Source organism: Doryrhamphus excisus, linkage group LG4 (assembly GCF_037039965.1).
Source record: "Doryrhamphus excisus strain RoL-2023G ecotype Guam linkage group LG4, RoL_Dexc_Guam_v1.1, whole genome shotgun sequence".
NCBI classification, from domain to species: Eukaryota; Metazoa; Chordata; class Actinopteri; order Syngnathiformes; family Syngnathidae; genus Doryrhamphus; species Doryrhamphus excisus.
Window position 1 is genome coordinate 18,398,749 of NC_136360.1, and position 23,755 is coordinate 18,422,503.

General features: G+C 40.0%; 1 protein-coding gene across 2 annotated transcripts in view; it reads right to left on the minus strand.

The window, feature by feature from the left end:
* The window catches only part of negr1 (neuronal growth regulator 1), a 193,005-nt gene that overhangs the window by 88,205 nt on the left and 81,045 nt on the right, over window positions 1-23,755 (minus strand). For both annotated transcript variants that reach the window (XM_058074094.2, XM_058074095.2), the window contains exon 4: window positions 8,761-8,892. In XM_058074094.2, the coding sequence (XP_057930077.2) occupies window positions 8,761-8,892 (132 nt within the window). The remainder of the gene's footprint in view (window positions 1-8,760; window positions 8,893-23,755) is intronic.

A 23,755-nucleotide genomic window follows, 5' to 3' on the forward strand; every position in this document is an offset into this window, starting at 1 on the left:
GAATTATGTAAATGTGGAAAGTAGGTCAGAGATCACGTTTTAGAAGGTGGAAACTAGTAGGAATTGTATTTTACGCTAGCAGGGCTTTAGGAGCGTGACTGCCGTTGTTCACGTTGAGCTGATAAAATAATTCAGGAGCAGATTATACGACGACAAGAGGAAAGGCAGGTCTGTCATTTTATTCGAGCGGCCGCATCACGGCAGCCTTGCGAACGAACCTTCAACCAATTCCACCCGGGGTTAAACGATGGACTCGATGAAGATGCCTCAATCTCCATTTCTAATTCTTCATATCTCAGGACGCCAAACGGCGGGCTTAGTGTTACTGAATGTTACCATAACGCCATCACGGAGCTTAACTTTGTTTTCATTACTTGCTTATTTTAATTAGTGGCCTTAATCTGCAATTAGCCCCGAGGTTAACGACACTGTTATGCCCTCCGAAAATGAATTGTTTGTAAAGTGGGCAGAAAACTGCTAACCCGTGCATGATTGATGCGGTTATGACTGACTGATGTTTACGACTTCATCGTTGACTAGGATTCCGCCTGCTCCTGGCGTAAAACAAATGTAGCCATGCCTGTTTTAAACATGGTCAGGCAAAATGATCTGATGCATTTTTAGGTTAAATAAAAGGCAAAAGTGTTATTATTTTGTTTTAAAAATTAAATCAGTTCTGGCGATGTGGGGTCAGACGGTTAATTTTGGTTTCAATGCAGATCCAGTAGCTCTGAAGTTGGTAACCCGTAACAAGATGGTGTTTGGAGCTGGGGCGGGATCATGTGCAAATGGAACGCTCGATTCATTTGCGATGCTCACCAGTCCAATTCATGGCAGCAAATGAAAAAGAATCCAAAAACAATGGCATGATAAAGAAACAAAGGAAAATGGCTTTATATGTACTTTACGTTATTTGCCTTTTATTTAACCGACAAATGTGTCAGATCATTTTGCCTGACCAAGTACGAAGCATAAAATTAAATAATTGCTGAAGTCGTCATAGATAAAGGCTGCAATTAATGTTTATTTTCCTAGTCGATTAATCTGAAGCGTCTTTTCGAACAGAAATCATCAGAGCCATCATAGAATATCTAACCCAGGACTTGTGGACTTTACGTACCAGCGTCAGTGTGTGTGAAAGGTGTGTAGAAAAGGTGGGTCTCGGTGTAGAACTTCAGACTCCTATCCCACAATCCTTGCAGTCGCCATTCCTTATGTTAAGGCGGAGGAGCTATCCACACGGTTTGCAAGTTTGTAGTATTTTATTGTTTATTTTTGATAACGGCTTTCAGAACGGGAAAAATTAAAAATGCTGGTTTGTCATTTCAGTGTGACGGCCGAACTGGTGTCCAAAATGGACTGAGTGGTGGTGGATCGGTGAGCTTTGATGCCAAGCTGACAGAATATCTGAATATTTATAACATACCATATTTTCTGGACTATAAGTTGCTCCGGAGTATAAGTCGCACAAGGCCAAAAATGCATAATTAGGTAGAAAAAAAACATACATAAGTCGCACTGGAGTATAAGTCAAGTTTTTTTTGCGGGTAATTTACGCTAACAATAAAAGAATAGAGAACAGGCTGAATAGGTGTAAGATATGCTAACAAAATGGTTATTCAGCTACACAAAAAATAAACATGAACAAAAAAGGTGTCCAGTGTTAAACACTTTCATTTATAAGTCGCTCTGGAGTATAAGTCGCAGGAACAGCCAACCTATGAAAAAAAGTGTGACTTATAGTCTGGAAAATGCGGTAATAGTTTGTTGTCTTTTTCTGTAAAATTAATTGTAGATGTAATTCCACTTTGTCATAAGTCAAGACGAGCCTTGGTAGTCGAAAGCGGACATACTTCTGCGTATACGTTCTTTCATTTTCTATATTTTGGTGTGTATCTGCGTCTTTACAGCGCCACATGTAGGTGTGCCTTGGGTATTACATCCTTTCGATGCAACTATTTACCAATGCAGCACAGTGTAGATGCAAAAAATACAAATACCATATTTTCTGGACTATAAGTCGCTCCGGAGTATAAGTTGCACAAGAACAAAAATGCATAATTAGTTCGAAAAAAACATACATAAGTCGCATTTTTTGCGGGTAAATTATTTTCCAAACTACTTGACCAAAAAATTACGTCCTCTTGGAAGGCAAGTTCTAACAATAAAAGAATAGAGAACAGGCTGAATAGGTGTAAGATATGCTAACACAATGGTTATTCAGCTACACAAAAAATAAACATGAACAGAAAAGGTGTCCAGTGTTTATGTAACATAGACAGTTTTTTTTCATGTATAAGTCGCTCTGGAGTATAAGTCGCAGGAACAGCCAACCTACGAAAAAAAGTGTCACTTATAGTCCGGAAAATATGGTAAATAAAAATCACAGGAACGCGGCAGACAGGACCTAAGACACCTGAAAGCAGCATGCTGGTGGGGCATCTTGCTCCGCCCTTCCTGTGTCATTGTCGCTCGTACAGAAAAAAGCCAGACGAATCACGGTTGTGTGAAAGGGGCTATCCTTATTCATAACGCCACTTGCTATCATTCCCGTTGAAACGTTTTCCGTTGTGTGTCCAATCGTGTTTTATTGGTTTGTGATTTAGCATCCCGGGTTTAGGAAGTGGCAGCCAATGACTCGACTGTTTGCACTCGCACCTTCCTACCATGACTCACAGAAATTGGGACACGGTCCAAACGCTCCGAACAGTTGTTGCACCACTCCCTTACCTCTGTATGCATCCTATAGTCACCTTCAGTAAGGAAACTACAAATATGCGAAGGAAGATACTTTGCAGTGAGTAATAAATCAAAGGACCTTTCATGAGCAAGCACAGTCATTCGTGTTGACCATAACTCAAAAAGGATGTCAGGGATCATAAATATTCATGGCGACAGATAGCAAGCATGAAGATTTACTCATCGTACAAAGAAGTTGTGGCCTCCTCTTTCAAATCCAACCATCAAAAGCATGCAGCGTCATTTGGAGAGAAAATATGATATTTTAGCCTCATCTCAGAACCATTAGGTGTCCAGGACTCAGCTTGCAAAGATTTTTCAAGTAACCTTATAAAATAAAATAGGCCGTTGCCACTTTGTGCTTGCAATTTTGCAGCTTCAGTCTATGACGGTTTTTCTAAAGTATATTAGTCATTCCATCCTAGACATTTTTCAAAAGACATAACTGATCTTTTAAGGCACATGGAATATTGTGTTGTGCACGCTTCACTCATCCATGCTTTTCCACTTCCTGTTTGCCGTGGAGTGCATTAATCCATGGGAAAGATACTTACCAAAGGCACCTCTGCCACCTTGTGTCCGTTTTTACATCTTAAAACTGCACTAAACCTGATCTTTTCTATAAATATACGTATTTGGAAAAACATGAATCACGATTTTTTGTGGTTGACTACAGCCTATTATAACTTATAGTCAAATCTCAGACAAATATAAGACATTCAGATGACACATTCAAGGACAGGTTGCGATACGTAGTATTCTCGACCGGTCACTTGGTGCCAGTAATTCAGCAACAGCCACCACAGGAAGTACAAAAACAAACAAACAAACAAACAAACAAACAAACAACAGGCAATTGTTTGAGTTTAAGTAATCTCATACAGCAATCACTCTCCTGACCACAGTTTTTGAGAAATACATTAATTATTAAATCATTTTGTGGTTAAGTACGGTCTACTATTAGTCCAAAAATATGCATATCTGAGCAAATTGTCTGCATTTTTAGTTTAAATTAATCATTTTCAAGCATGACAATGGCTAAATAAAGTAAAATATAAATATAAGGCATTCAGAAGATGCATTCAAAGACATGATGTGATGATATGTAGTGTTCTACCCTGGTCACTAGGTGTCAGTAATGCTACGCTAATGTTCAGTGAGACGCACAAGCACCAGATTCATTACTGGAACAACAGGGGCTACTGTCAATTTAACTCAACTCTTGACAGCCTTACTCATATTTCGGAGCCCCGGGACACATTTACAACAACACATACATGCATGCGTCTTATTTATGTCTTATTTTCTCTTATTAGGACTACTATATTGGGTAATAGGAGCGTAAAGTTGAATATAGGGGTGCTATTTCATGTCTTGAGGGCTTTTCTAATGTTAAAAAAATGTATGAAAACAGGTTTTCTGTGCTGTAACTTACTATCCCATTTATAAATACTTCTTAGAAAGTCATTATCATGGTCGGGAATAATTAACCAAAATAAACGAGGGATCACTGTGCATCTGTTAATTTAAAAACATTCAAATACACAACTTTTTTCCGAGTAAAAATTATTAAATAAATGTCAAAATATACTTCCCTCAGCACCGTTCTCCATTGCTTCATTTACAAATCCACAAAAGGAAGGAAGCCACAAGGTCTGCACAATTTTCCAGCATGTCAGAAATCAATAAAAAAGGGATGAGCAATTGCTCAGTGACAGCGACGCTCTGACAATCTGTCAGAGGATGATAACTCTGGGCAGGAAACATGGCCGTACCACTTGAAGAGCGACAGCTTACTCCTACTCAAAGTAGGACGCTGGTGCTCAAAGAGCGGCGACTTTGTCTGACAGCAGACTCGTCCTCATCAGTTCAGTCATTCCGGATGGAAACGGCACATGCTTGGAGTTTGAAAGTGTCCTCAGATGAGGACGTGCCTTATTCAGAACTAGCTTGGCGTAATGGTACTAGAAGAACCTTTCATCCTTGAACCAGAGTCTCGGTAAAGGTATAAATAAGTGGCAAGTTCCACTCATTAGCGCCAGGCATTATTCGGAAATAATGACCACAAGACTTCATATCATTAGCTGGAAAACTTCTGTTGAGCTGGGAAAATTCTTGGAACATAGTTTTTTAGGATTTCTGACGCCACCGACTTTTCCTAGGACTTAACTGAATGAAAATTACAGCCAAAACAAAATTTTGACTCCTAGAAGGAAATCCCTCGTTTATCAGGGTTATCCAGTGCCAACAGTGATAAGTGAATTTCTGTGAAGTAGGAAGTAGAATATTGCTTGTAGTTAGAGCATAGACATTTTTTATGACCTTGTAAATAGTCATTAACATTATTATATCTTAATCTTAATCTTAGAGCTGGGCTGCACGGCGGTCGAGTGGTTAGGGTAATGCTACTAGACGAACCTTTCATCCAGAGTCTTGGTAAAGGTATAAATAACTGGCATGTAAATCCACTCATTAGCGCCAGGCATTAATCCGAAATAATGACCACAAGACTTCAGATAATAAACTGGAAAACTTCCATTGAGCTGGAAAATACACTGCGGCCTGGAAATTCTTGGAACATAGTTTTTTAGGATTTCCGATGACATCCACTTTTCGTAGGACTCGACTTTGAATGAAAATTACTGCCAAAACAAAATTGTGACTCCTAGAAGGAAATCCCTCGTTTATCGGGGTTAATTCATTCCAGTGCCAACAGTGATAAGTGAATTTCTGTGAAGTAGGAAGTAGAATTTTTTTTTTGTAGTTAGAGCATAGACATTTTTTATAACCTTCCAAATAGTCATTAACATTATTAGAACCGGGCTGCACGGCGGTCGAGTGGTTAGCGTAATGGTACTCGAAGAACCTCTCATCCTTGAACCAAAGTCTCGGTAAAGGTATAAATAACTGGCATGTAAAATTCCACTCATTAGCGCCAGGCATTAATCCGAAATAATGACCACAAGACTTCAGATAATAAACTGGAAAACTTCCATTGAGCTGGAAAATACACTGCGGCCTGGAAATTCTTGGAACATAGTTTTTTAGGATTTCCGATGACATCCACTTTTCGTAGGACTCGACTTTGAATGAAAATTACTGCCAAAACAAAATTGTGACTCCTAGAAGGAAATCCCTCGTTTATCGGGGTTAATTCATTCCAGTGCCAACAGTGATAAGTGAATTTCTGTGAAGTAGGAAGTAGAATATTTTTTTTGTAGTTAGAGCATAGACATTTTTTATAACCTTCCAAATAATCATTAACATTATTAGAGCCGGGCTGCACGGCGGACGAGTGGTTAGCGGAATGGTACTCGAAGAACCTCTCATCCTTGAACCAGAGTCTCGGTAAAGGTATAAATAACTGGCATGTTAAGTTCCACTCATTAGCGCCAGGCATTACTCGGAAATAATGACCACAAGACTTCATAGCATAAGCTGGAAAACTTCTACTGAGCTGGGAAAATTATTGGAACATAGTTTTTTTTAGGATTTCTGATGCCACACACTTTTCGTAGGACTCGAGTTTGAATGAAAATTACTGCCAAAACTAAATTGTGACTAAGTTAATTCCTTCCAGTGCCAACAGTGATAAGTGAATTTCTGTAAAATAGGAAGTAGAATATATTTTGTAGTTAAATAATATACATTTTTTATGACCTTCTAAATAGTCATTAACATTATTAGAGCCGGGCTGCACGGCGGTCGAGTAGTTAGCGCGCAGACCTCACAGCTAGGAGACCTGGGTTCGTTTCCAATTTTGCAATATAAAGGGCTCAAGCCAAAAATCAGTATGCGGATCAAAAATAATTAGTACTGTATTTTCTGCACTATAAGGCACACTTAAAAGCCTTTAATTTTCTCAAAAATCAACGGTGCACTTCGGTCCTCACAGCAAGGAGACCCAAGTTCAATCCCACCCTCGGCCATCTCTGTGTGGAGTTTGCATGTTTTCCCCATGCATTGGTGGGATTTTTCCCGGTACTCCGGTTTCCTCCCACATTCCAAAAACATGCTAGGTTAATTGGCCACTCCAAATTGTCCATAGGTATGAATGTGAGTGTGAATGGTTGTTTGTCTATATGTGCCCTGTGATTGGCTGGCCACCAGTCCAGGATGTACCCCGCCTTTCGCCCGCAGACAGCTGGGATAGGCTTGTGAGGATAAGCGGAAGAAAATGAATGAATGAATTATTAGAGCCCTCTAGAAATTAAATATAGTCACCTTTATACTCTTAGTACCTAATATAGTAGACACACCCATCATTACAGTAACATTACTGTGTAGAATACTACATATCAGAGGTGTGGACCCAATTTTGATGACTTGAGTCGACAGTATCATCAAAGACTGACAACTCGACTTGGGCTTTGACAGTGATGTTTTCGGACTTAAAAATCCGACATGTTAGACATAAATCTGATAAAAGCTGTTAGCTGTTAGCTGTTCCTTGCTGTTTTCTGGACAGCCTATTTCCTGCTGTGGCTGTTGTCGCTTCAATGGTGGCTTTAAATGGATTTACACTCGTATGACCCAACATAGTCGAAGTGTTAAGAGTAAATAAGCCATTTAAGAGGTAAATAAAACTCCTGTTTGTGTTCCCTGAGGGACCTCAGTGCCAGACGGACAGGAAAAGTAACCCATGTTATTATTCTAATTCTGATTATTATTATTGGTATGTGATAATTGTGTATTTTGATTATGTGAGATCATTTAACCCTTAGATGCACGAGTGACTGGACCCTACACTCTTCCATAAGTAGGTCAAAAATGACCCATGCTAGAATCAATGCGTTTTTATGCCAATTTTGACATTTTGGTTCGGAATTGTCACTTGTATGATATTTAATATTATATTTAGGACCACACAAGAATGATTTCATATTAGAAACATCTTCATTTTTCACTTTTTTACATATTTGAAAAAGAAAATGACCCCGTACAACAATAGAAAATGTGTGGATCCATTGTGTGTTGCATAAAGGTAAGTTAAAAATGTGAAACATTTTTTTTTCAGAATACCTAAAATATGAAATGATAACAATTTTTCATTACAAAGATTTTTCAAGTAAACAACCTGACCGGGTCAGTTTTGACCCACTTATGGAAGGTTGGGGTAGTAACACAAAAACAAAAAATTCTTAAAATATATAAAAGGTAAGTTAAAAATGTGAATGGCATGATATCAAAAACACGTTTTTTGAGGAATACCTGGTATATGATATGATAAAAAATTTTCATTATGAAGATATTTCAAGAAAACAACCTGACCGGGTCATTTTTGACCCACTTATGGAAGGTTAGGGTAGTAAGACAAAAACAAAAATTTCTTAAAATGTATAAAAGATAAGTTAAAAATGTGAACGGCATGATATCAAAAACATGTTTTTTGAGGAATACCTGGAATATGAAATAATTTTTCATTACGAAGATATTTCAAGAAAACAACCTGACCGGGTCATTTTTGACCCACTTATGCATCTAAGGGTTAAACCCATTTATAGAGTATATAGTAGCTTACTAATAGGCTGTACTCAACCACAAATAAGCGACCAAACTAATATTTATCCAAACAAAATCTACTCATCCTGATTGGATTTGCCTCATACTTTGCCATAGTGAACTTGTCCAAATCATATCTATGCAGAAACCCCAAAGAATAAAAAGTAGGAGCGCTTTTAAAAGAGAAAGGAAGTGGTATCATTCCCTCTCAGGCTTCTTAGTTGTGCTTTTCCACGGGAGCACGGGCAGCTAAGGCCCAGTATCATTCATTATTGTCATGGCTCCTCATTACTGTCTCCTCACACTTTTGAAAGACTCATTAACTGCATAATGGAATCGAGCTTGGAACAGTCAGACCTTCCCTTAGCGTGAATTAATCACCCATACGTGCAGACAAAAAGGGAATTCTCGCATTAAATATTAAGATATGTTAAACATTCCCCTTCTTCTGCAACTTCTGGAAGGTGCACTTTCTTTGCGGCGGGGAGGCATGCAGGGGGAATGAAGAGGCGTACTTACAGTTGACTGTGACTTTTACTGTTTTGGTGTCAGGAGAGGCGATGTCATTTAAAGCACTGCATTCGTAGTCCCCGGCTTGGTCCCTTGTGATGCCAGTGATATTGAGATATTCACCGCTGTCGTACTTCCTGGCTGTAAACAGAAAAGCGGAGGCGCTTACTGCATGTGTACGACAACCACACACACACACACACAAATGCAAAGCCAATATAGTGTAGCTATCATCTTACTGTTAGTCGAGCTTTATGTGTGCCAGTCTTGGGATGCAATTCAATAAAGTGTTGTAATAAACTCTTGGTGACCTTGCTTTTATCATAAAATACTAGCAGATGAGCACTCATGCATCCTCACTGATGTGTTGCTGGGAAATTAAATGCTGACATCTCCCACTCTAATTCTCTCATGATGAACTCAACGCCAGGCAATGCTTTTACAGCTAACTCCTGCAACAAGGACAAAGAGCAAGCATGTGTCGGTGCTTTCGGCAACAATGCCAGTCACACAAAGCACCATGACGGTCATCTTGGCATGGTTGCGGTGTAACAAAAAAAAAGCTTTACAAATGTATGCAACCATGGCCAAGAATGTTGGGAGCGACTTCAGGTTTGTTCTTCGGTAATTTTGCTGCTTCATGTTTGTGATCCTCACAGTGGAAGTCATTATTCATGTGCTGTTTGAAGGAAAAAAAAATACAGGTACATTTCCCTACTGAAGGATAAATAAAGGCATATCTTAAGCCAATAACGATGGTTACCTTCCGTGTCCTCCGCCAACACAGGCCCAGCATAGCCTTCAACTATAGTTACAGGGCCAAATAACAGAAACTTACTGATGTCTAAAAAGCATGGAGCGTCCAGTCATCACCACTGTTATCACTGTCATATATTTTGCTTCCTCCTCCATTTCATGTGTTAATTAGCATTGGGAGTGCCTTGACCACCTTCTGTTTTGGTACATACATTGATATCTAAAAATCGTATTGTGTCCAATCATCACTACTGTTATCGCTGTCATTGCATTGGGAGCGCCTTGAACACATTTGGTTCTGACATACAGCAGTTATAGTGATGGGGCCAAATTATTCTAACTCAATAAAACATATACATTGATATCTAAAAATCACATTGTGTCCAATCATTACTACTGTTATCACTGTCATGTATTGTGCGTCCTCCTCCATTGCATGTGTTAATTAGCGTTGGGAGCGCCTTGAACACCTTCTGTTTTGGTACATACATTGATATCTAAAAATTGGATTGTGTCCAATCATCACTACTGTTATCACTGTCATTGCATTGGGAGCGCCTTGAACACATTTGGTTCTGACATACAGCAGTTATAGTGATGGGGCCAAATTATTCTAACTCAATAAAACATATACATTGATATCTAAAAATCACATTGTGTCCAATCATCACTACTGTTATCACTGTCATGTATTTTGCATCCTCCATTGCATGTGTTAATTAGCGTTGGGGGCGCCTTGAACACCTTCTGTTTTGGTACATTCATTGATATCTAAAACTTGGATTGTGTCCAATCATCACTACTGTTATCACTGTCATATATTTTGCATCCTCCTCCATTGCATGTGTTGATTAGCATTGGGAGCGCCTTGAACACCTTCTGTTTTGGTTCTGACATCGACCAGTTATAGTGATGGGGCCAGATGACTCTAACTCAATAAAACTTATACATTGATATCTAAGTGCATATTGTGTCCAATCATCACTACTGTTATCACTGTCATATATTTTGTGTCCTCCTCCATTGAATGCGTTAATTAGCATTGGGAGCGCCTTGAACACCTTCTGTATATACATTGATATCTAAAAATTGTATTGTGTCCAATCATCACTACTGTTATCACTGTCATATATTTAGTTATAGTGATGGGGCCAAATTACTCAAACTCAATAAAACTTATACATTGATATCTAAAAATCATATTGTGTTCAATCATCACTACTGTTATCACTGTCATATATTTTGCGTCCTCCTCCATCGCATGCGTTAATTAGCGTTGGGAGCACCTTGAACACCTTCTGTTTTGGTTCTGACATACACCAGTTATAGTGATGGGGCCAAATGATGCTAACTCAGGGGTGGGCAAACTATGGCCCGGTGGCCACATGTGGTCCACTAAGCATTTGAATCTGGCCCACCAGTTGCTTCCAAAGTATTTAAATATTTTACAAGCTGGCAACATTACTTTCAAATAGTCAGTCATGTTGTAGTCAGGGATGCTCACATACTCTTTTATTGTAATTTTATTACGTTATTTGAGGGGGTCTGATGTTTAAAATTCTCCTAAAATAAGACAGAATATATAATGGATAAATTATTCCAGGTGGACTGTTAGAATTATAGAATTAAGTAGTATATATACTATATATAACCAGACTATATAATATATAGCAGGGGTCGGGAACCTTTTTGGCTAAGAGAGCCATGAAGGCCAGATATTTTAAAATGTGTATCTGTGAGAGCCATATACATTTTTTTAAACATTGAATGCAATAAAATGTGTGCATTTTTATGTAAGACCAACAGTTTTAGATATAATGGGCTCTAATTACGTAGACCAGGCACACTACCCCACGCCAATGGGGTGTGGCCAGCACACTTTCGTGAGCAGCGCAGTGTCTAATAATAAATCAAATACTTGTTGCCATTAATACAACTTCTGCTGCTGCATAATTTTGCACCATACTCAGTATATTTCATTCTTTTGGCCATCTTTGCCAGAAGGCTTGGTTCTGCAGCTTTAGCTAGGTGACTATTTGACTAAAGGAGAAAAGTTTATATTTACATGTTGACATCTCAATGACCGAGGTAGACTACCGCATTACCCAGTAATAATCAAGTTTTGGTGTTTGACCTGGAAAATATCAGGAAAGATGGATATGGTCGGCCGTATTGCAGTAGAAAATAGATGGACGGATTAAAATGCATAAAAAAGTTTTTTTAAAAGATTTTTAAAAGATTTTTAATATTATTTTTAACAGTCATTTCTGTGATGTTTACTTTAAAATGAAAAAATACATTTTTATTGTGGTAAGAAATGCTTGAGAGCCAGATGCAGTCATCAAAAGAGCCCTACCTGGCTCCCGAGCCATAGGTTCCCTACCTCTGATATATAGTCTGGCCCCCGGACAATTTTGTTAACTGAATGCGGCCCACGAGTCAAACATTTTGCCAAACCCTGCTCTAACTCAATAAAACTTATACAATGATATCAAAAATCATATTGTGTCCAATCATCACTACTGTTATCACTGACATATTCCGTGTCCCCTGCCATCACGCAGATTAATTTCACTGTATTGTTACTGACTTAGAGTCAATGAGATGTGTTTTCTAAAAAAGGCCAATATTGGGAAAAAATAAATAAATACAATTTAAAATTATATAAAAATTAGCAAATCCTACAATATTTTTGTACAAGGAGCAGAGTTACTGAGCCACCAAATTTAAGTCACTCCCCAAACTTTTTGGCCACGACTGTACACTCCAATCCAAAACTGGTGACACGGACGTTAACTTTGAGCTGTTGCTGGTGATAAAGTATGATCCCGTGTCTAATCCCTTTTCCTATAGAGGCTGCACACTGGAGGGGAGGCGGGTTGCACCCTTGACAGGTTACCAGTCAATTACAGAGCTGAGCTCATTAGCATCAGTATTAGCATTCACTTGGGTAGCCACTTTGGAGACACCGTCTAACCTGAATGTGTTTGGTCCAAGGGATGGAAAACAGGAAGAGAAAAAAGCCATTTTTAATGTTGTGGACAACAAGCAATAATGAATCATCTGTTATGAACACAGAGTGGCTATTTAGATATCAATATCAGTCAATACAACAAGTCTCCTCAAGAAAGAATGTCTGTCACTAACAAAATTAGACTTTTTCCTCAGACAGGTTCCAAACATAGATCTAATCTTTTCCTAATATCATCGCTTGTCCTTTCTTTGGTAAACACCATAAACTGTCACATCAATCTTGTTCTTTATCATATTTCTGTCATAAATCATTGTACGATTAGAGCAGGTAGACAGTCTGGCAGGAAGCAGGGCTCCTGAAACTCAGACCAGACAAATGGTGTCAGAAGTCGGATGGCCGTTAGGTCATTCATGCTTGAGATGAACCCTTGAACAAGTGAATGTTTTGTAGCTAATGCAGATGATTTCCAACCCAAACATGCTTTGAAATCGGGGCCTAGGGTCCTATAACTGAGGGCTCAGTGACAAATGGTGTCAGAAGTGGGATGGTTAGCCGTTAAATCATTCATGTTTGTGATGAACCCTTAAACAAGTGAACGTTTGTAGTTAATGCAGATGATTTTCAACCCAAATATGTTTTTAAATCGAGACTTAGGGTCCTATAACTGAGGGCTCAGCGACAATTGGTGTCAGAAGTGGGATGGTTAGCCGTTAAATCATTCATGCTTAAGATGAACCCTTAAACAAGTGAACGTTTGTAGTTAATGCAGATGATTTTCAACCCAAATATGCTTTGAAATCGGGGCCTAGGGTCCTATAACTGAGGGCTCAGTGACAAATGGTGTCAGAAGTGGGATGGTTAGTCGTTAGGTCATTCATGCTTGTAATAAACCTTGAACAAGTGAAAATTTTGTAGCTAATGCAGATGATTTTCAACCCAAATGTGCTTTGAAATCGGGACTTAGGGTCCTTCAACTGAGGGCTCAATGACAAATAGTGTCAGAAGTGGGATGGTTAGCCGTTAGGTCATTCATGTTTTTGATGAACCCTTAAACAAGGGAACGTTTGTAGTTAATGCAGATGATTCTCAACCCAAATATGGTTTGAAATTGGGGCCTAGGGTCCTATAACTGAGGGCTCAGTGACAAATGGTGTCAGAAGTGGGATGGTTAGCCGTTAAATCATTCATGTTTGTGATGAACCCTTAAACAAGTGAACGTTTGTAGTTAATGCAGATGATTTTCAACCCAAATATGTTTTTAAATCGAGACTTAGGGTCCTATAACTGAGGGCTCAGCGACAATTGGTGTCAGAAGTGGGATGGTTAGCCGTTAAATCATTCATGCTTAAGATGAACCCTTAAACAAGTGAACGTTTGTAGTTAATGCAGATGATTTTCAACCCAAATATGCTTTGAAATCGGGGCCTAGGGTCCTATAACTGAGGGCTCAGTGACAAATGGTGTCAGAAGTGGGATGGTTAGTCGTTAGGTCATTCATGCTTGTAATAAACCTTGAACAAGTGAAAATTTTGTAGCTAATGCAGATGATTTTCAACCCAAATGTGCTTTGAAATCGGGACTTAGGGTCCTTCAACTGAGGGCTCAATGACAAATAGTGTCAGAAGTGGGATGGTTAGCCGTTAGGTCATTCATGTTTGTGATGAACCCTTAAACAAGGGAACGTTTGTAGTTAATGCAGATGATTCTCAACCCAAATATGGTTTGAAATTGGGGCCTAGGGTCCTATAACTGAGGGCTCAGTGACAAATGGTGTCAGAAGTGGGATGGTTAGCCGTTAAATCATTCATGTTTGTGATGAACCCTTAAACAAGTGAACGTTTGTAGTTAATGCAGATGATTTTCAACCCAAATGTGCTTTGAAATCGGGACTTAGGGTCCTTCAACTGAGGGCTCAATGACAAATAGTGTCAGAAGTGGGATGGTTAGGCGTTAGGTCATTCACGTTTGTGATGAACCCTTGAATAAGTGAACATTTTGTAGCTAATGCAGATGATTTTCAACCCAAATATACTTTGAGATCGGGGCCTAGGGTCCTATAACTGAGGGCTCAGCGACAAATGGTGTCAGAAGTGGGATGGTTAGCCGTTAGGTCATTCATGTTTGTGATGAACCCTTGAATAAGTGAATGTTTTGTAGCTAATGCAGATGATTTTCAACCCAAATATACTTTGAGATCGGGGCCTAGGGTCCTACATCTGAGTGCTCAGTGACAAATGGTGTCAGAAGTGGGATGGTAGGCCATCAGGTCATTCCTTACGTGCAGCCTGGGGGCCATGTGACGCATTACAAAAATAAAAAAGAAGGCAAAAAACAAGACAAACTATGTGAGGGCTGAAGTTGTAATATGAAGGGGGGAAAATAATTTAAATGCACAACATTCATTTTTTTAAAGTAATAACAATATGTAACATGTACAAAGTCTGACATCCAGCATGTTCCGCACGTCTTCTAGTACCTAAACACAACACATCCTTTAGCGCTAGAAATATTGCTTTGACTTAAGTGTTGGTTTTATATCAGCTACTGTTTTTCATTGAGCTCTGGTGGCTTTTTAATCTGCTAAATATGTGTTGCACAACTTCAAACTGGGGGCCACTGTCAATAATTAGCTTCCCATTTTCTCGCACAGTTGCCGTGGCAACAATGGAGTTCAAAGCCTCGGTGAAAACATCACTGGCTACACAATAAAAGCAAAAGAAAAGAAAATGTTTCACAAGCGAATTCATAAAGCCTGCTGGACGTTTCTTCAAAAATTGCCCTCCCTAATACAAAACAGGGCACACGGGAGGAAATAAAAGAAAATGAGTTTGGTCCTTTAGAACATAGCAAAGCATGGGTGTGGAGGAGCAGTGTGGATGGCGATGCAGGACATCGTCTTGCTTTCTTGTTGTATGCGGTTCTGACCAGCAGCTTGTCACACATCTACAGTAGTAAACATCTACGGTAGTAAACATCTACAGTAATACATGTCATACATGTCATATGACATGTCATACATGTCATACATGTCATTACCCATGCAGCCGTCATCCTTGGAACCTTAGCTTTGACTCAAATAAGACTCAAAAAGGGAAAATCAAGAGGTGATGTGTCTCTCATTCATTAGGGCCCTGAACGCTGAGAGACCGCCGACAAACAAGCATTTTATTTTTGTTTATTGCGTGAGTGGAAAAATAAGTTATCCTCCCATCCAATGTGGAAGTGGTACGTTTTTGGCTTCTTAAGTGTAGAAGAAATACACTACCACTCAAAAGTTTGGGATCACTTGCAAATACAAACAATTTTTTCCATTTCACAAACATTTTTATCCATTTCACGAACATTTTTTTCCATTTTTATCATTCATTCATTCATTCATTTTCTACCGCTTTTTCCTCACGAGGGTCGCGGGGGGTGCTGGAGCCTATCCCAGCTGTCTTCGGGCGAGAGACGGGGTACACCCTGGACTGGTCGCCAGCCAATCACAGAGCACATATAGACAAACAACCATTCACACTCACATTCATACCTATGGATAATTTTGAGTCGCCAATTAACCTAGCATGTTTTTGGAATGTGGGAGGAAACCGGAGTACCCGGAGAAAACCCACACATGCACGGGGAGAACATGCAAACTCCACACAGAGATGGCCGAGAGTGGAATTGAACCCTGGTCTCCTAGCTGTGAGGTCTGCGCGCTAACCACTCGACCGCCGTGCCGCCCCCATTTTTATCAATTATTATTATTATTATTTATATTATTATTATTATTATTTCACTGAAACACCCCAGGCCTGAGGAACAACACTTTTTGCATAAAAAAGCAAATAAAAGCTCCTGTCATGTGTCATGGTGCACGAGCTGCATACCTCAACTACCGAGAAAAGTGACACAAAACACACACGTCAAGCTCTTTAAAAAAACGTTTTTACAGATAACATCTGCTAAATTTTGGAGCGGATTTCCACTCAACTGTACTCCTTTTATGCAATGACTTCAGTGGCAAATAAAGAGTGATGGCTTCTATTTTGAAGCTTGCCAAGAAGTCCCTCTGTGAAATGGCTTGCATTTGATTGAGCTGCTAGGTAAATGCTATTGGAAGCATCAAGCATACTCAGCGTCATGGGTCACTTCCTTTCATGCTACTGCCCCAGTAGACACTGCGGATTTCCACACATTAGCCTTCATATCTCCTTATTACAGTGACATAGAGTGCAGCTGTGCTACGGGTCAACTGCAGTGGTACCTTGGTTTTCATCTTTCATTTGCACTGTAAGGTCTGAGGAAAACCAAAACAGACACGGATAGTAACAAATAAACAAAAACTACATTTCATAGGGAATAATTATAGGTTTGGAAGCAGAAAGGAATAAATGTTTGGTGTGTCAACCAACATGGAATGCTTCAATAGACACTACTGCTCAAAAGTTTAGGATCACTTGGAAATGTTTTGGGCCAGTCTGAGATATGGCTTTTTCTTGGCAGTCCTGCTATGAAGTCCAGCATCCTGAAGTCACCGCTTCACTGTTGATACTGACACTGGTGTTTGACGGCTACTATTTAGTGCAGCTGCCAGGTGACGACCTGTGAGGCGTCTTTGTCTTAAACTAAACACTCTCAGATATTTGTCTGCAGCGTTTTTCTGTCCTTGTTAGACCCAGTTTGTGCTGCTCTCTGAAGGGAGTAGTTAACAGCATGGTAAGAGATTTTTGTTTAGATTTTTAGATGGCTTTTCTAATCATCTAATAGCCTTATAAAATGATGAACTTGGATTAGCAGCCATACCAGGAGATTGATGCAGAGGACTGACAGTTGTTGATAGTAGGCCTCTATGCAAAAATGTACATCCTTCTTTGAAAATCATCTCATTCATTTTCATTGTTTGAGAAATGGAAAAAAAAGGTTTGTGAAATGCATGAAAATGTGTTTTTCTTTGGAAAACAAAGAAACTTGCAAGTGATCCCAAACTTTTGAGCGGTAGTGCACTAACTATTTTTGGGGGTCGAAATGTATGTATGACGGAAGTTACTTAAGATGAAAGTTGTTATTGTTATTGTTATTTTTCGAAAAAAAAAAAAAGAAAGTGGAAAAAGGAGTGACATTGATATTAATGTTTACGCCCCTATTTTGCTCTAAAGTGAAATGCATGTGTTTTCTGGAAATACGTATACCTATAACTTATTAAAACCTTCTTAAGTTCACTTTGAATGACCTTGATGTCCTTATTCATGCTCTCAAGTACACATCAACTGAATGCAAAAAGGTATGGCATGGTGCAAGGGTGTTTGAACCAACAAGATCAAGTCCCGTCATTATTATTTTCACATTTTGAAAGCATCAATGAGCTCAGTGTTTACTGTGCAAGATTATCCCGGGGTATTCAGTGTTGATAAAAATACATAAGGAGCCGTGACCGATTGTCCGCAAATATGACATCAGCAACATGCTGCTGCAAACCTGGTGCACAAATAAGCAATACACACACGTATCTATAATTCCGACAGCAGGTAATTTACGTGTGCATTGAATAATTCTTATTATCCAAAAAATTGAACACGCCTGTGGAGCTCTTTCACGTGGGGATAATCTCTTGCCTGTTTGTGAGCTGCTGCGTATCCCCGCATGTGGACCGAACATGCTGTCCCACCCATTGTGCACCTTATGGATGAAATGATGTGCTTTTTATATAACAGGGAATACTGCAGCACTGGCTTTAGACCAGTACTTGTTGTTCAATGTGACACTTACCGTAAAACACAAATAGTGTCATGAGTGCTTTAATAACTGTGGTGTTGGTATTTTTACCAAAACCTCCAAAAATGTTGGCCACATGGCTTGCTCCTCCCTCTCTGTCTATCTTGATGTGGATGTTTTGGACCAACATGCTCAATAAAAGCGACTGTTGCAGTTATAGTAGCAAGAACTGAACTGTGATACTGTGAGGGATGACAGTACATATCATTTTGGCGAAACATCCCTTGCAAATTTTCATGCATTTCGCAAACATTTGTATCCATTTCACAAACAATGAAAATGAATGAGATGATTTTCAAAGAAGGATGTACATTTTTGCATAGAGGCCTACTATCAACAACTGTCAGTCCTCTGCATCAATCTCCTGGTATGGCTGCTAATCCAAGTTCATCATTTTATAAGGCTAATAGATGATTAGAAAAGCCATCTAAAAATCCTAACTAAAACTAAAATATCTTACCATGCTGTTAACTACTCCCTTCAGAGAGCAGCACAAACTGGGTCTAACAAGGACAGAAAAACGATGCACAACTGTGCAAGACGAAACAAAAAAACAAACAAGAATTATTCCATATGATCGGTGTCGGAATCAGTCAATTTCACTCATGGATGATTGGTATCAAAATCGGCAACATAAATCCCTCATATTTACAAAGTCATAACAGACTTTCCGTGCTCCAACTACAAACATATTCCATTTATTGACTTGGAATCCTATATCGTGGAAATTAATTTACCGCTGGCAGGTCTGTTACCAATTAATTAAACCAGGGGTGACTGTAATCATAAAAGAAAAAAAAACATCCTTAGCAATATCACAAACTGGGTCTAACAAGGACAGAAAAACGCTGCACAACTGTGCAAGAAGACAAATATCTGAGAGTGTGTCGTTTATGACAAAGACGCCTCACAGGTGGTCACCTGGCAGCTGCACTAAATAGTAGCCGTCAAACACCAGTGTCAGTATCAACAGTGAAGCAGCGACTTCAGGATGCTGGACTTCATAGCAGGACTGCCAAAAAAAGCCACATCTGAGACTGGCCAAAAAATTTGATTTGAAAAAAAGTTATTCCAAACCTTTGAGCGGTAGTGTAAATTATTACCCACTTTGGGTGAATGATACGAGTTTTTGACTGTAAATCGGTGAAGTTGCAGTTCCCTGACTGCAGAATGGCGGATACGTAAGGATCCGCTGTACTCAGCTAGTACTATGGTTTGTGTGTGGCGGGAAACCACTGCCAAGCAAGTGTCAATCAAGCTCAGTACATTGTAAGAAGATACAGCAAAGGCTTGTCTGCCCACTGAGCAATTTTGATTATGATTGGCGAGCATTGCAGAGATATGGCTTAATCCTCGTTCCTGTGTCTTGGCTGCCAAATTAATTTTCCAAGTTAAATTTATTTGGTTAAGCTGTAATAAAGATATCTACAGTCCCAATCGGACAGAGTTATTATTGAATAAATGTTGTCGGATGGAGAAACATGGAGGCCCAATACATCAACGGGAGAAATGTAGTATATTATCTACATTACCAAGAGACAAATACTACACGGCATACTGATGTTTGTTTTATCTAATCTGTGTCACAACTGACTTACACCAGGACAAAAAACATTATTTTTGTTCAATTTGTAAGAAATCTAATAACATTATTGTCTGCCTGCATGAATTATTTTACATGAAATTGAGTTGTATCATTTTGTCCAGGCTGCTAACGGTATTTCTATCGATCTCTGCAACAGAAGGGGGTTTGCAAAGGTCTTAAAGGCCACAGGAATGGAATTCTGGTTTTGAGATATCTTTTGAATACAATACATTCTATGCTGAGCACAAAACCTCGACATTACGGTCAATAAAACAAACAAAACTTTATCTATATTCAAAAATGTCAAGGTAAAAAAGTGAACGTGAAAAGATCATGGTTGTATATGTGGGGAGATGTTTTAAGGGGACGCTGTCACTCCAAGTGGAATTAAAGAAAGCATAGCTAAGGATAATCTTAAATTCAGTGTGGATGCAGGCAGTAAGCAATTTTACGTTATATCGTGGAGCTTCCTCCAGGGCTGGAATGCACAGATAATACGCGCATCTCTGTGGAATCCATTACAACACACAAGAGCCCCCCCCACCCCCGACCCCTCCAAATGTCCATTTTTGCTTTTAACTCCTGAAAACGGTGAGCAATCCACACTGCTTCACTGCGCTGTAGTGCCTCCTGGCCCTAACATGAGGTGTGGGCTCCAGTAGTGGAGGGAAAGCGAACGTTGCTCGACTGGAAGTTGGTTGTCAGTGTGAGGCAGCTCAGATCTGGAGTGGGATCAAACCAAAGGAGAATTAACTCATGTCTGATTGCCCCAATCTTATTGTACGTACCAACATGCTCCGCCAAATGTGGGGAGATGCAATTTCAGGTGGTGGTCTTGGGAGAAGGTTGAAGGATGTCCTTAAGGATTTTCTGTTCATAACTTTCGTAGACGGAATTCTCGATGGAGCCAAGGCACTGAGGGTCTTCAGTTTTGGGACATCATCTCTGATATTTCCAGACATTGTACCGACCGCCTCATCAAGCTGGGACTCATCAACCGGGGCGGTTCACGGCTGAGTGTGACGCTTCTCGGATGAGACTCATCACCTCCAAATCTGAAGTGGATTGCACCCTTGGTGTTGGGAGTGAGGTCTTGCCCCAGGTGGAGGAGTTCAAGTAAATTGGGGTCTTGTGAGGCAAGTTTGGAGCATGAGCCCGATGGGTGGATTGATGCATGGTCTGCAGTAATGTGGTCACATTACCGGACCATCGTGGTGAAGGGAGATCTGAGCCGGATGGCAATGCGCTCAGTTTACCGGTCAATATAAGTCCCCACGCTCACCTGTGGTCATGAGCCTTGGGGAGTAATCGAAAGGGCAAGCAACCAAAACTAGTCTACTCCAAAGTGTAGAAACGGGATGACTCCAGGACGCCTCCCTAGTCAGGTGTTCCAGACAGGCACCTGGCCTCCAAGACGTGACTGATGACCAGGAAGTTTGGACTTCCCTACGGAGAACGCCGTCCCCAAAACACCATCGCAGATAAGCAGATGTTGATGGCATCTCTGCTGGTTGCAGACGAGTACTGCACTATAATGGCCCTCGATTGCTTCAAGTCACAATTAATGAACAATATATCCCACATAGGCTGCACGCCGGTCGAGTGGTTAGCGCGCAGACCTCACAGCTACGAGATCAGAGTTCAATCGAACCCTCGGCCATCTCTGTGTGAAGTTTGCATGTTCTCCCCGTGCATGCGTGGGTTTTCTCCGGGTACTCCGGTTTCCTCCCACATTCCAAAAACATGCTAGGTTAATTAGCGACTCCAAATTGTCCATAGGTATGAATGTGAGTGTGAATGGTTGTTTGTCTATACGTATGTGCCATGTGATTGGCTGGCCACCAGTCCTCGCCTCTTGCCCGTAGACAGCTGGGATAGGCTCCTGCACCCCCTGCGACCGCAGTGAGGATAAGCGGTACAAATTGAATGAATGAATATCCCACATAACCAACCGATTATTCAAAGTCAATCATCAGTTTATCGATTATGTCCATCCCTCCATCCCAGTGTGTATGCAATAATCAATTTCAATAATCAATAATCAATAATCAATAATCAATTTAACAACCATGCTTTAGGTATTATAAAATAAAAAATATATAAAATAAATACATTGCTTATGCATCTCTGCAAAATAGGAATGCACATTAACTTTATTGGCCCGCGTTCAGACACATAATTATCTCAATAAACAGTTTATGATTATAATTTAGCAAAAGCCCACAGTTTATTAGTTGATAGTTGTTGATGTGCCAGTTGGCATGAATGCGGAGGAGCACGAAAAAAAAAAAAAGCGAAAACAAAACAGAAGGGAATAAGAGCTCAACAGTCGGGGTAATTTATCATTCTGTCAAACGCCACCGACTCGTGCAGCAGAATTACGTATCTACAGTGGGAAACTGTGATGGCTCCCTGTTGAAGAAAGAAAAGAAAACATTGAAATAGTCCTTTCACCTGCAGATGGGAAACAAATGGGCGAGCTTCGTAACACGACAAAGACCTTCATGTGAAATCGGTAGAAATGGCGAAGGGCTGGATCTATCCTTCACAGCGCTACTTCCAGACAACGTCGAGTAGTTTAGCTGGCGGTGCAGCTTTGATGCTTTTCCATTGGGCCGTCATCACTGAGACAAATACACTCAGCAAAAATAGAAACGCAACCCTTTTGTTTCGCTCCCATCGTTCATAAGCTGAACTCAACGATGTAAAACTTTTCTATGTACACAAAAGTCCAATTCCTTTCAGATATTGTTCACAATTGGGTCTAAATCCATGGAAGTGAGCGCTACTCCTTTATCAATATAATCCGTCCACCTCACAGATAAGGCAGCATGATTATTGTATAAGCGTGCCTCAGGCTGGCCACAATAAAAGGGCACTCCAAAATGTGCGTGTTATCACACAGCACAATGCCACAGATGTGGTATGTATTGAGGGAGCATGCAATAGGCATGCTGACTGCAGGATTGTACTGGGGGGGCATGGGGCATTCCCCCACCCTCACCTGCCTTCACCCATTTGCTTGTCCCATCACTTTTATACTGCTGTGTTACTGCAATCTTCCTGACCTTGACTTATTTCAAACTGATCATTTATTTCTTGCAAAAAGGATTGACTGAATTCAATAAATGACACATCGTTATTACACACACGAATACACGAATTTAGTCGCGGGTGAGTGAGCATCGTGTGGGATTTGATTTTTGGCTTATTATGAGACTCCGTATTGATTTGTCTTATACAATGTGGTTATCATGAGTGATGGCATTAAAGCTGGTCTACCACTTCTCTACATGCATGGAGGCCAAGGGTGTCTACTTCACATCATGAAAATTGAAAGGATGCAACTTTGCCACTTTCATATATTGTGAACGAGCACACGATGATAGGTTCAAAGGTTATATACCGTAAAACATGGTTATAAGGGACGGCGGGGCAATAAGGGACAATTTTTGGGAAAATGTTTTTTGAACGATTTGTTCAAGAATACACTACCGCTCAAAAGTTTGGGATCACTTGGAAATTTTTTGGGCCAGTCTGAGATATGGCTTTTTCTTGGCAGTCCTGCTATGAAGTCCAGCATCCTGAAGTGGCCGCTTCACTGTTGATACTGACACTGGTGTTTGACGGCTACTATTTAGTGCAGCTGCCAGGTGACGACCTGTGAGGCGTCTTTGTCTTAAACTACACACTCTCAGATATTTGTCTTCTTGCACAGTTGTGCAGCGTTTTTCTGTCCTTGTTAGACCCAGTTTGTGCTGCTCTCTGAAGGGAGTAGTTAACAGCATGGTAAGAGATTTTAGTTTTAGTTTAGATTATTAGATGGCTTTTCTAATCATCTATTAGCCTTATAAAATGATGAACTTGGATTAGCAGCCATACCAGGAGATTGATGCAGAGGACTGACAGTTGTTGATAGTAGGCCTCTATGCAAA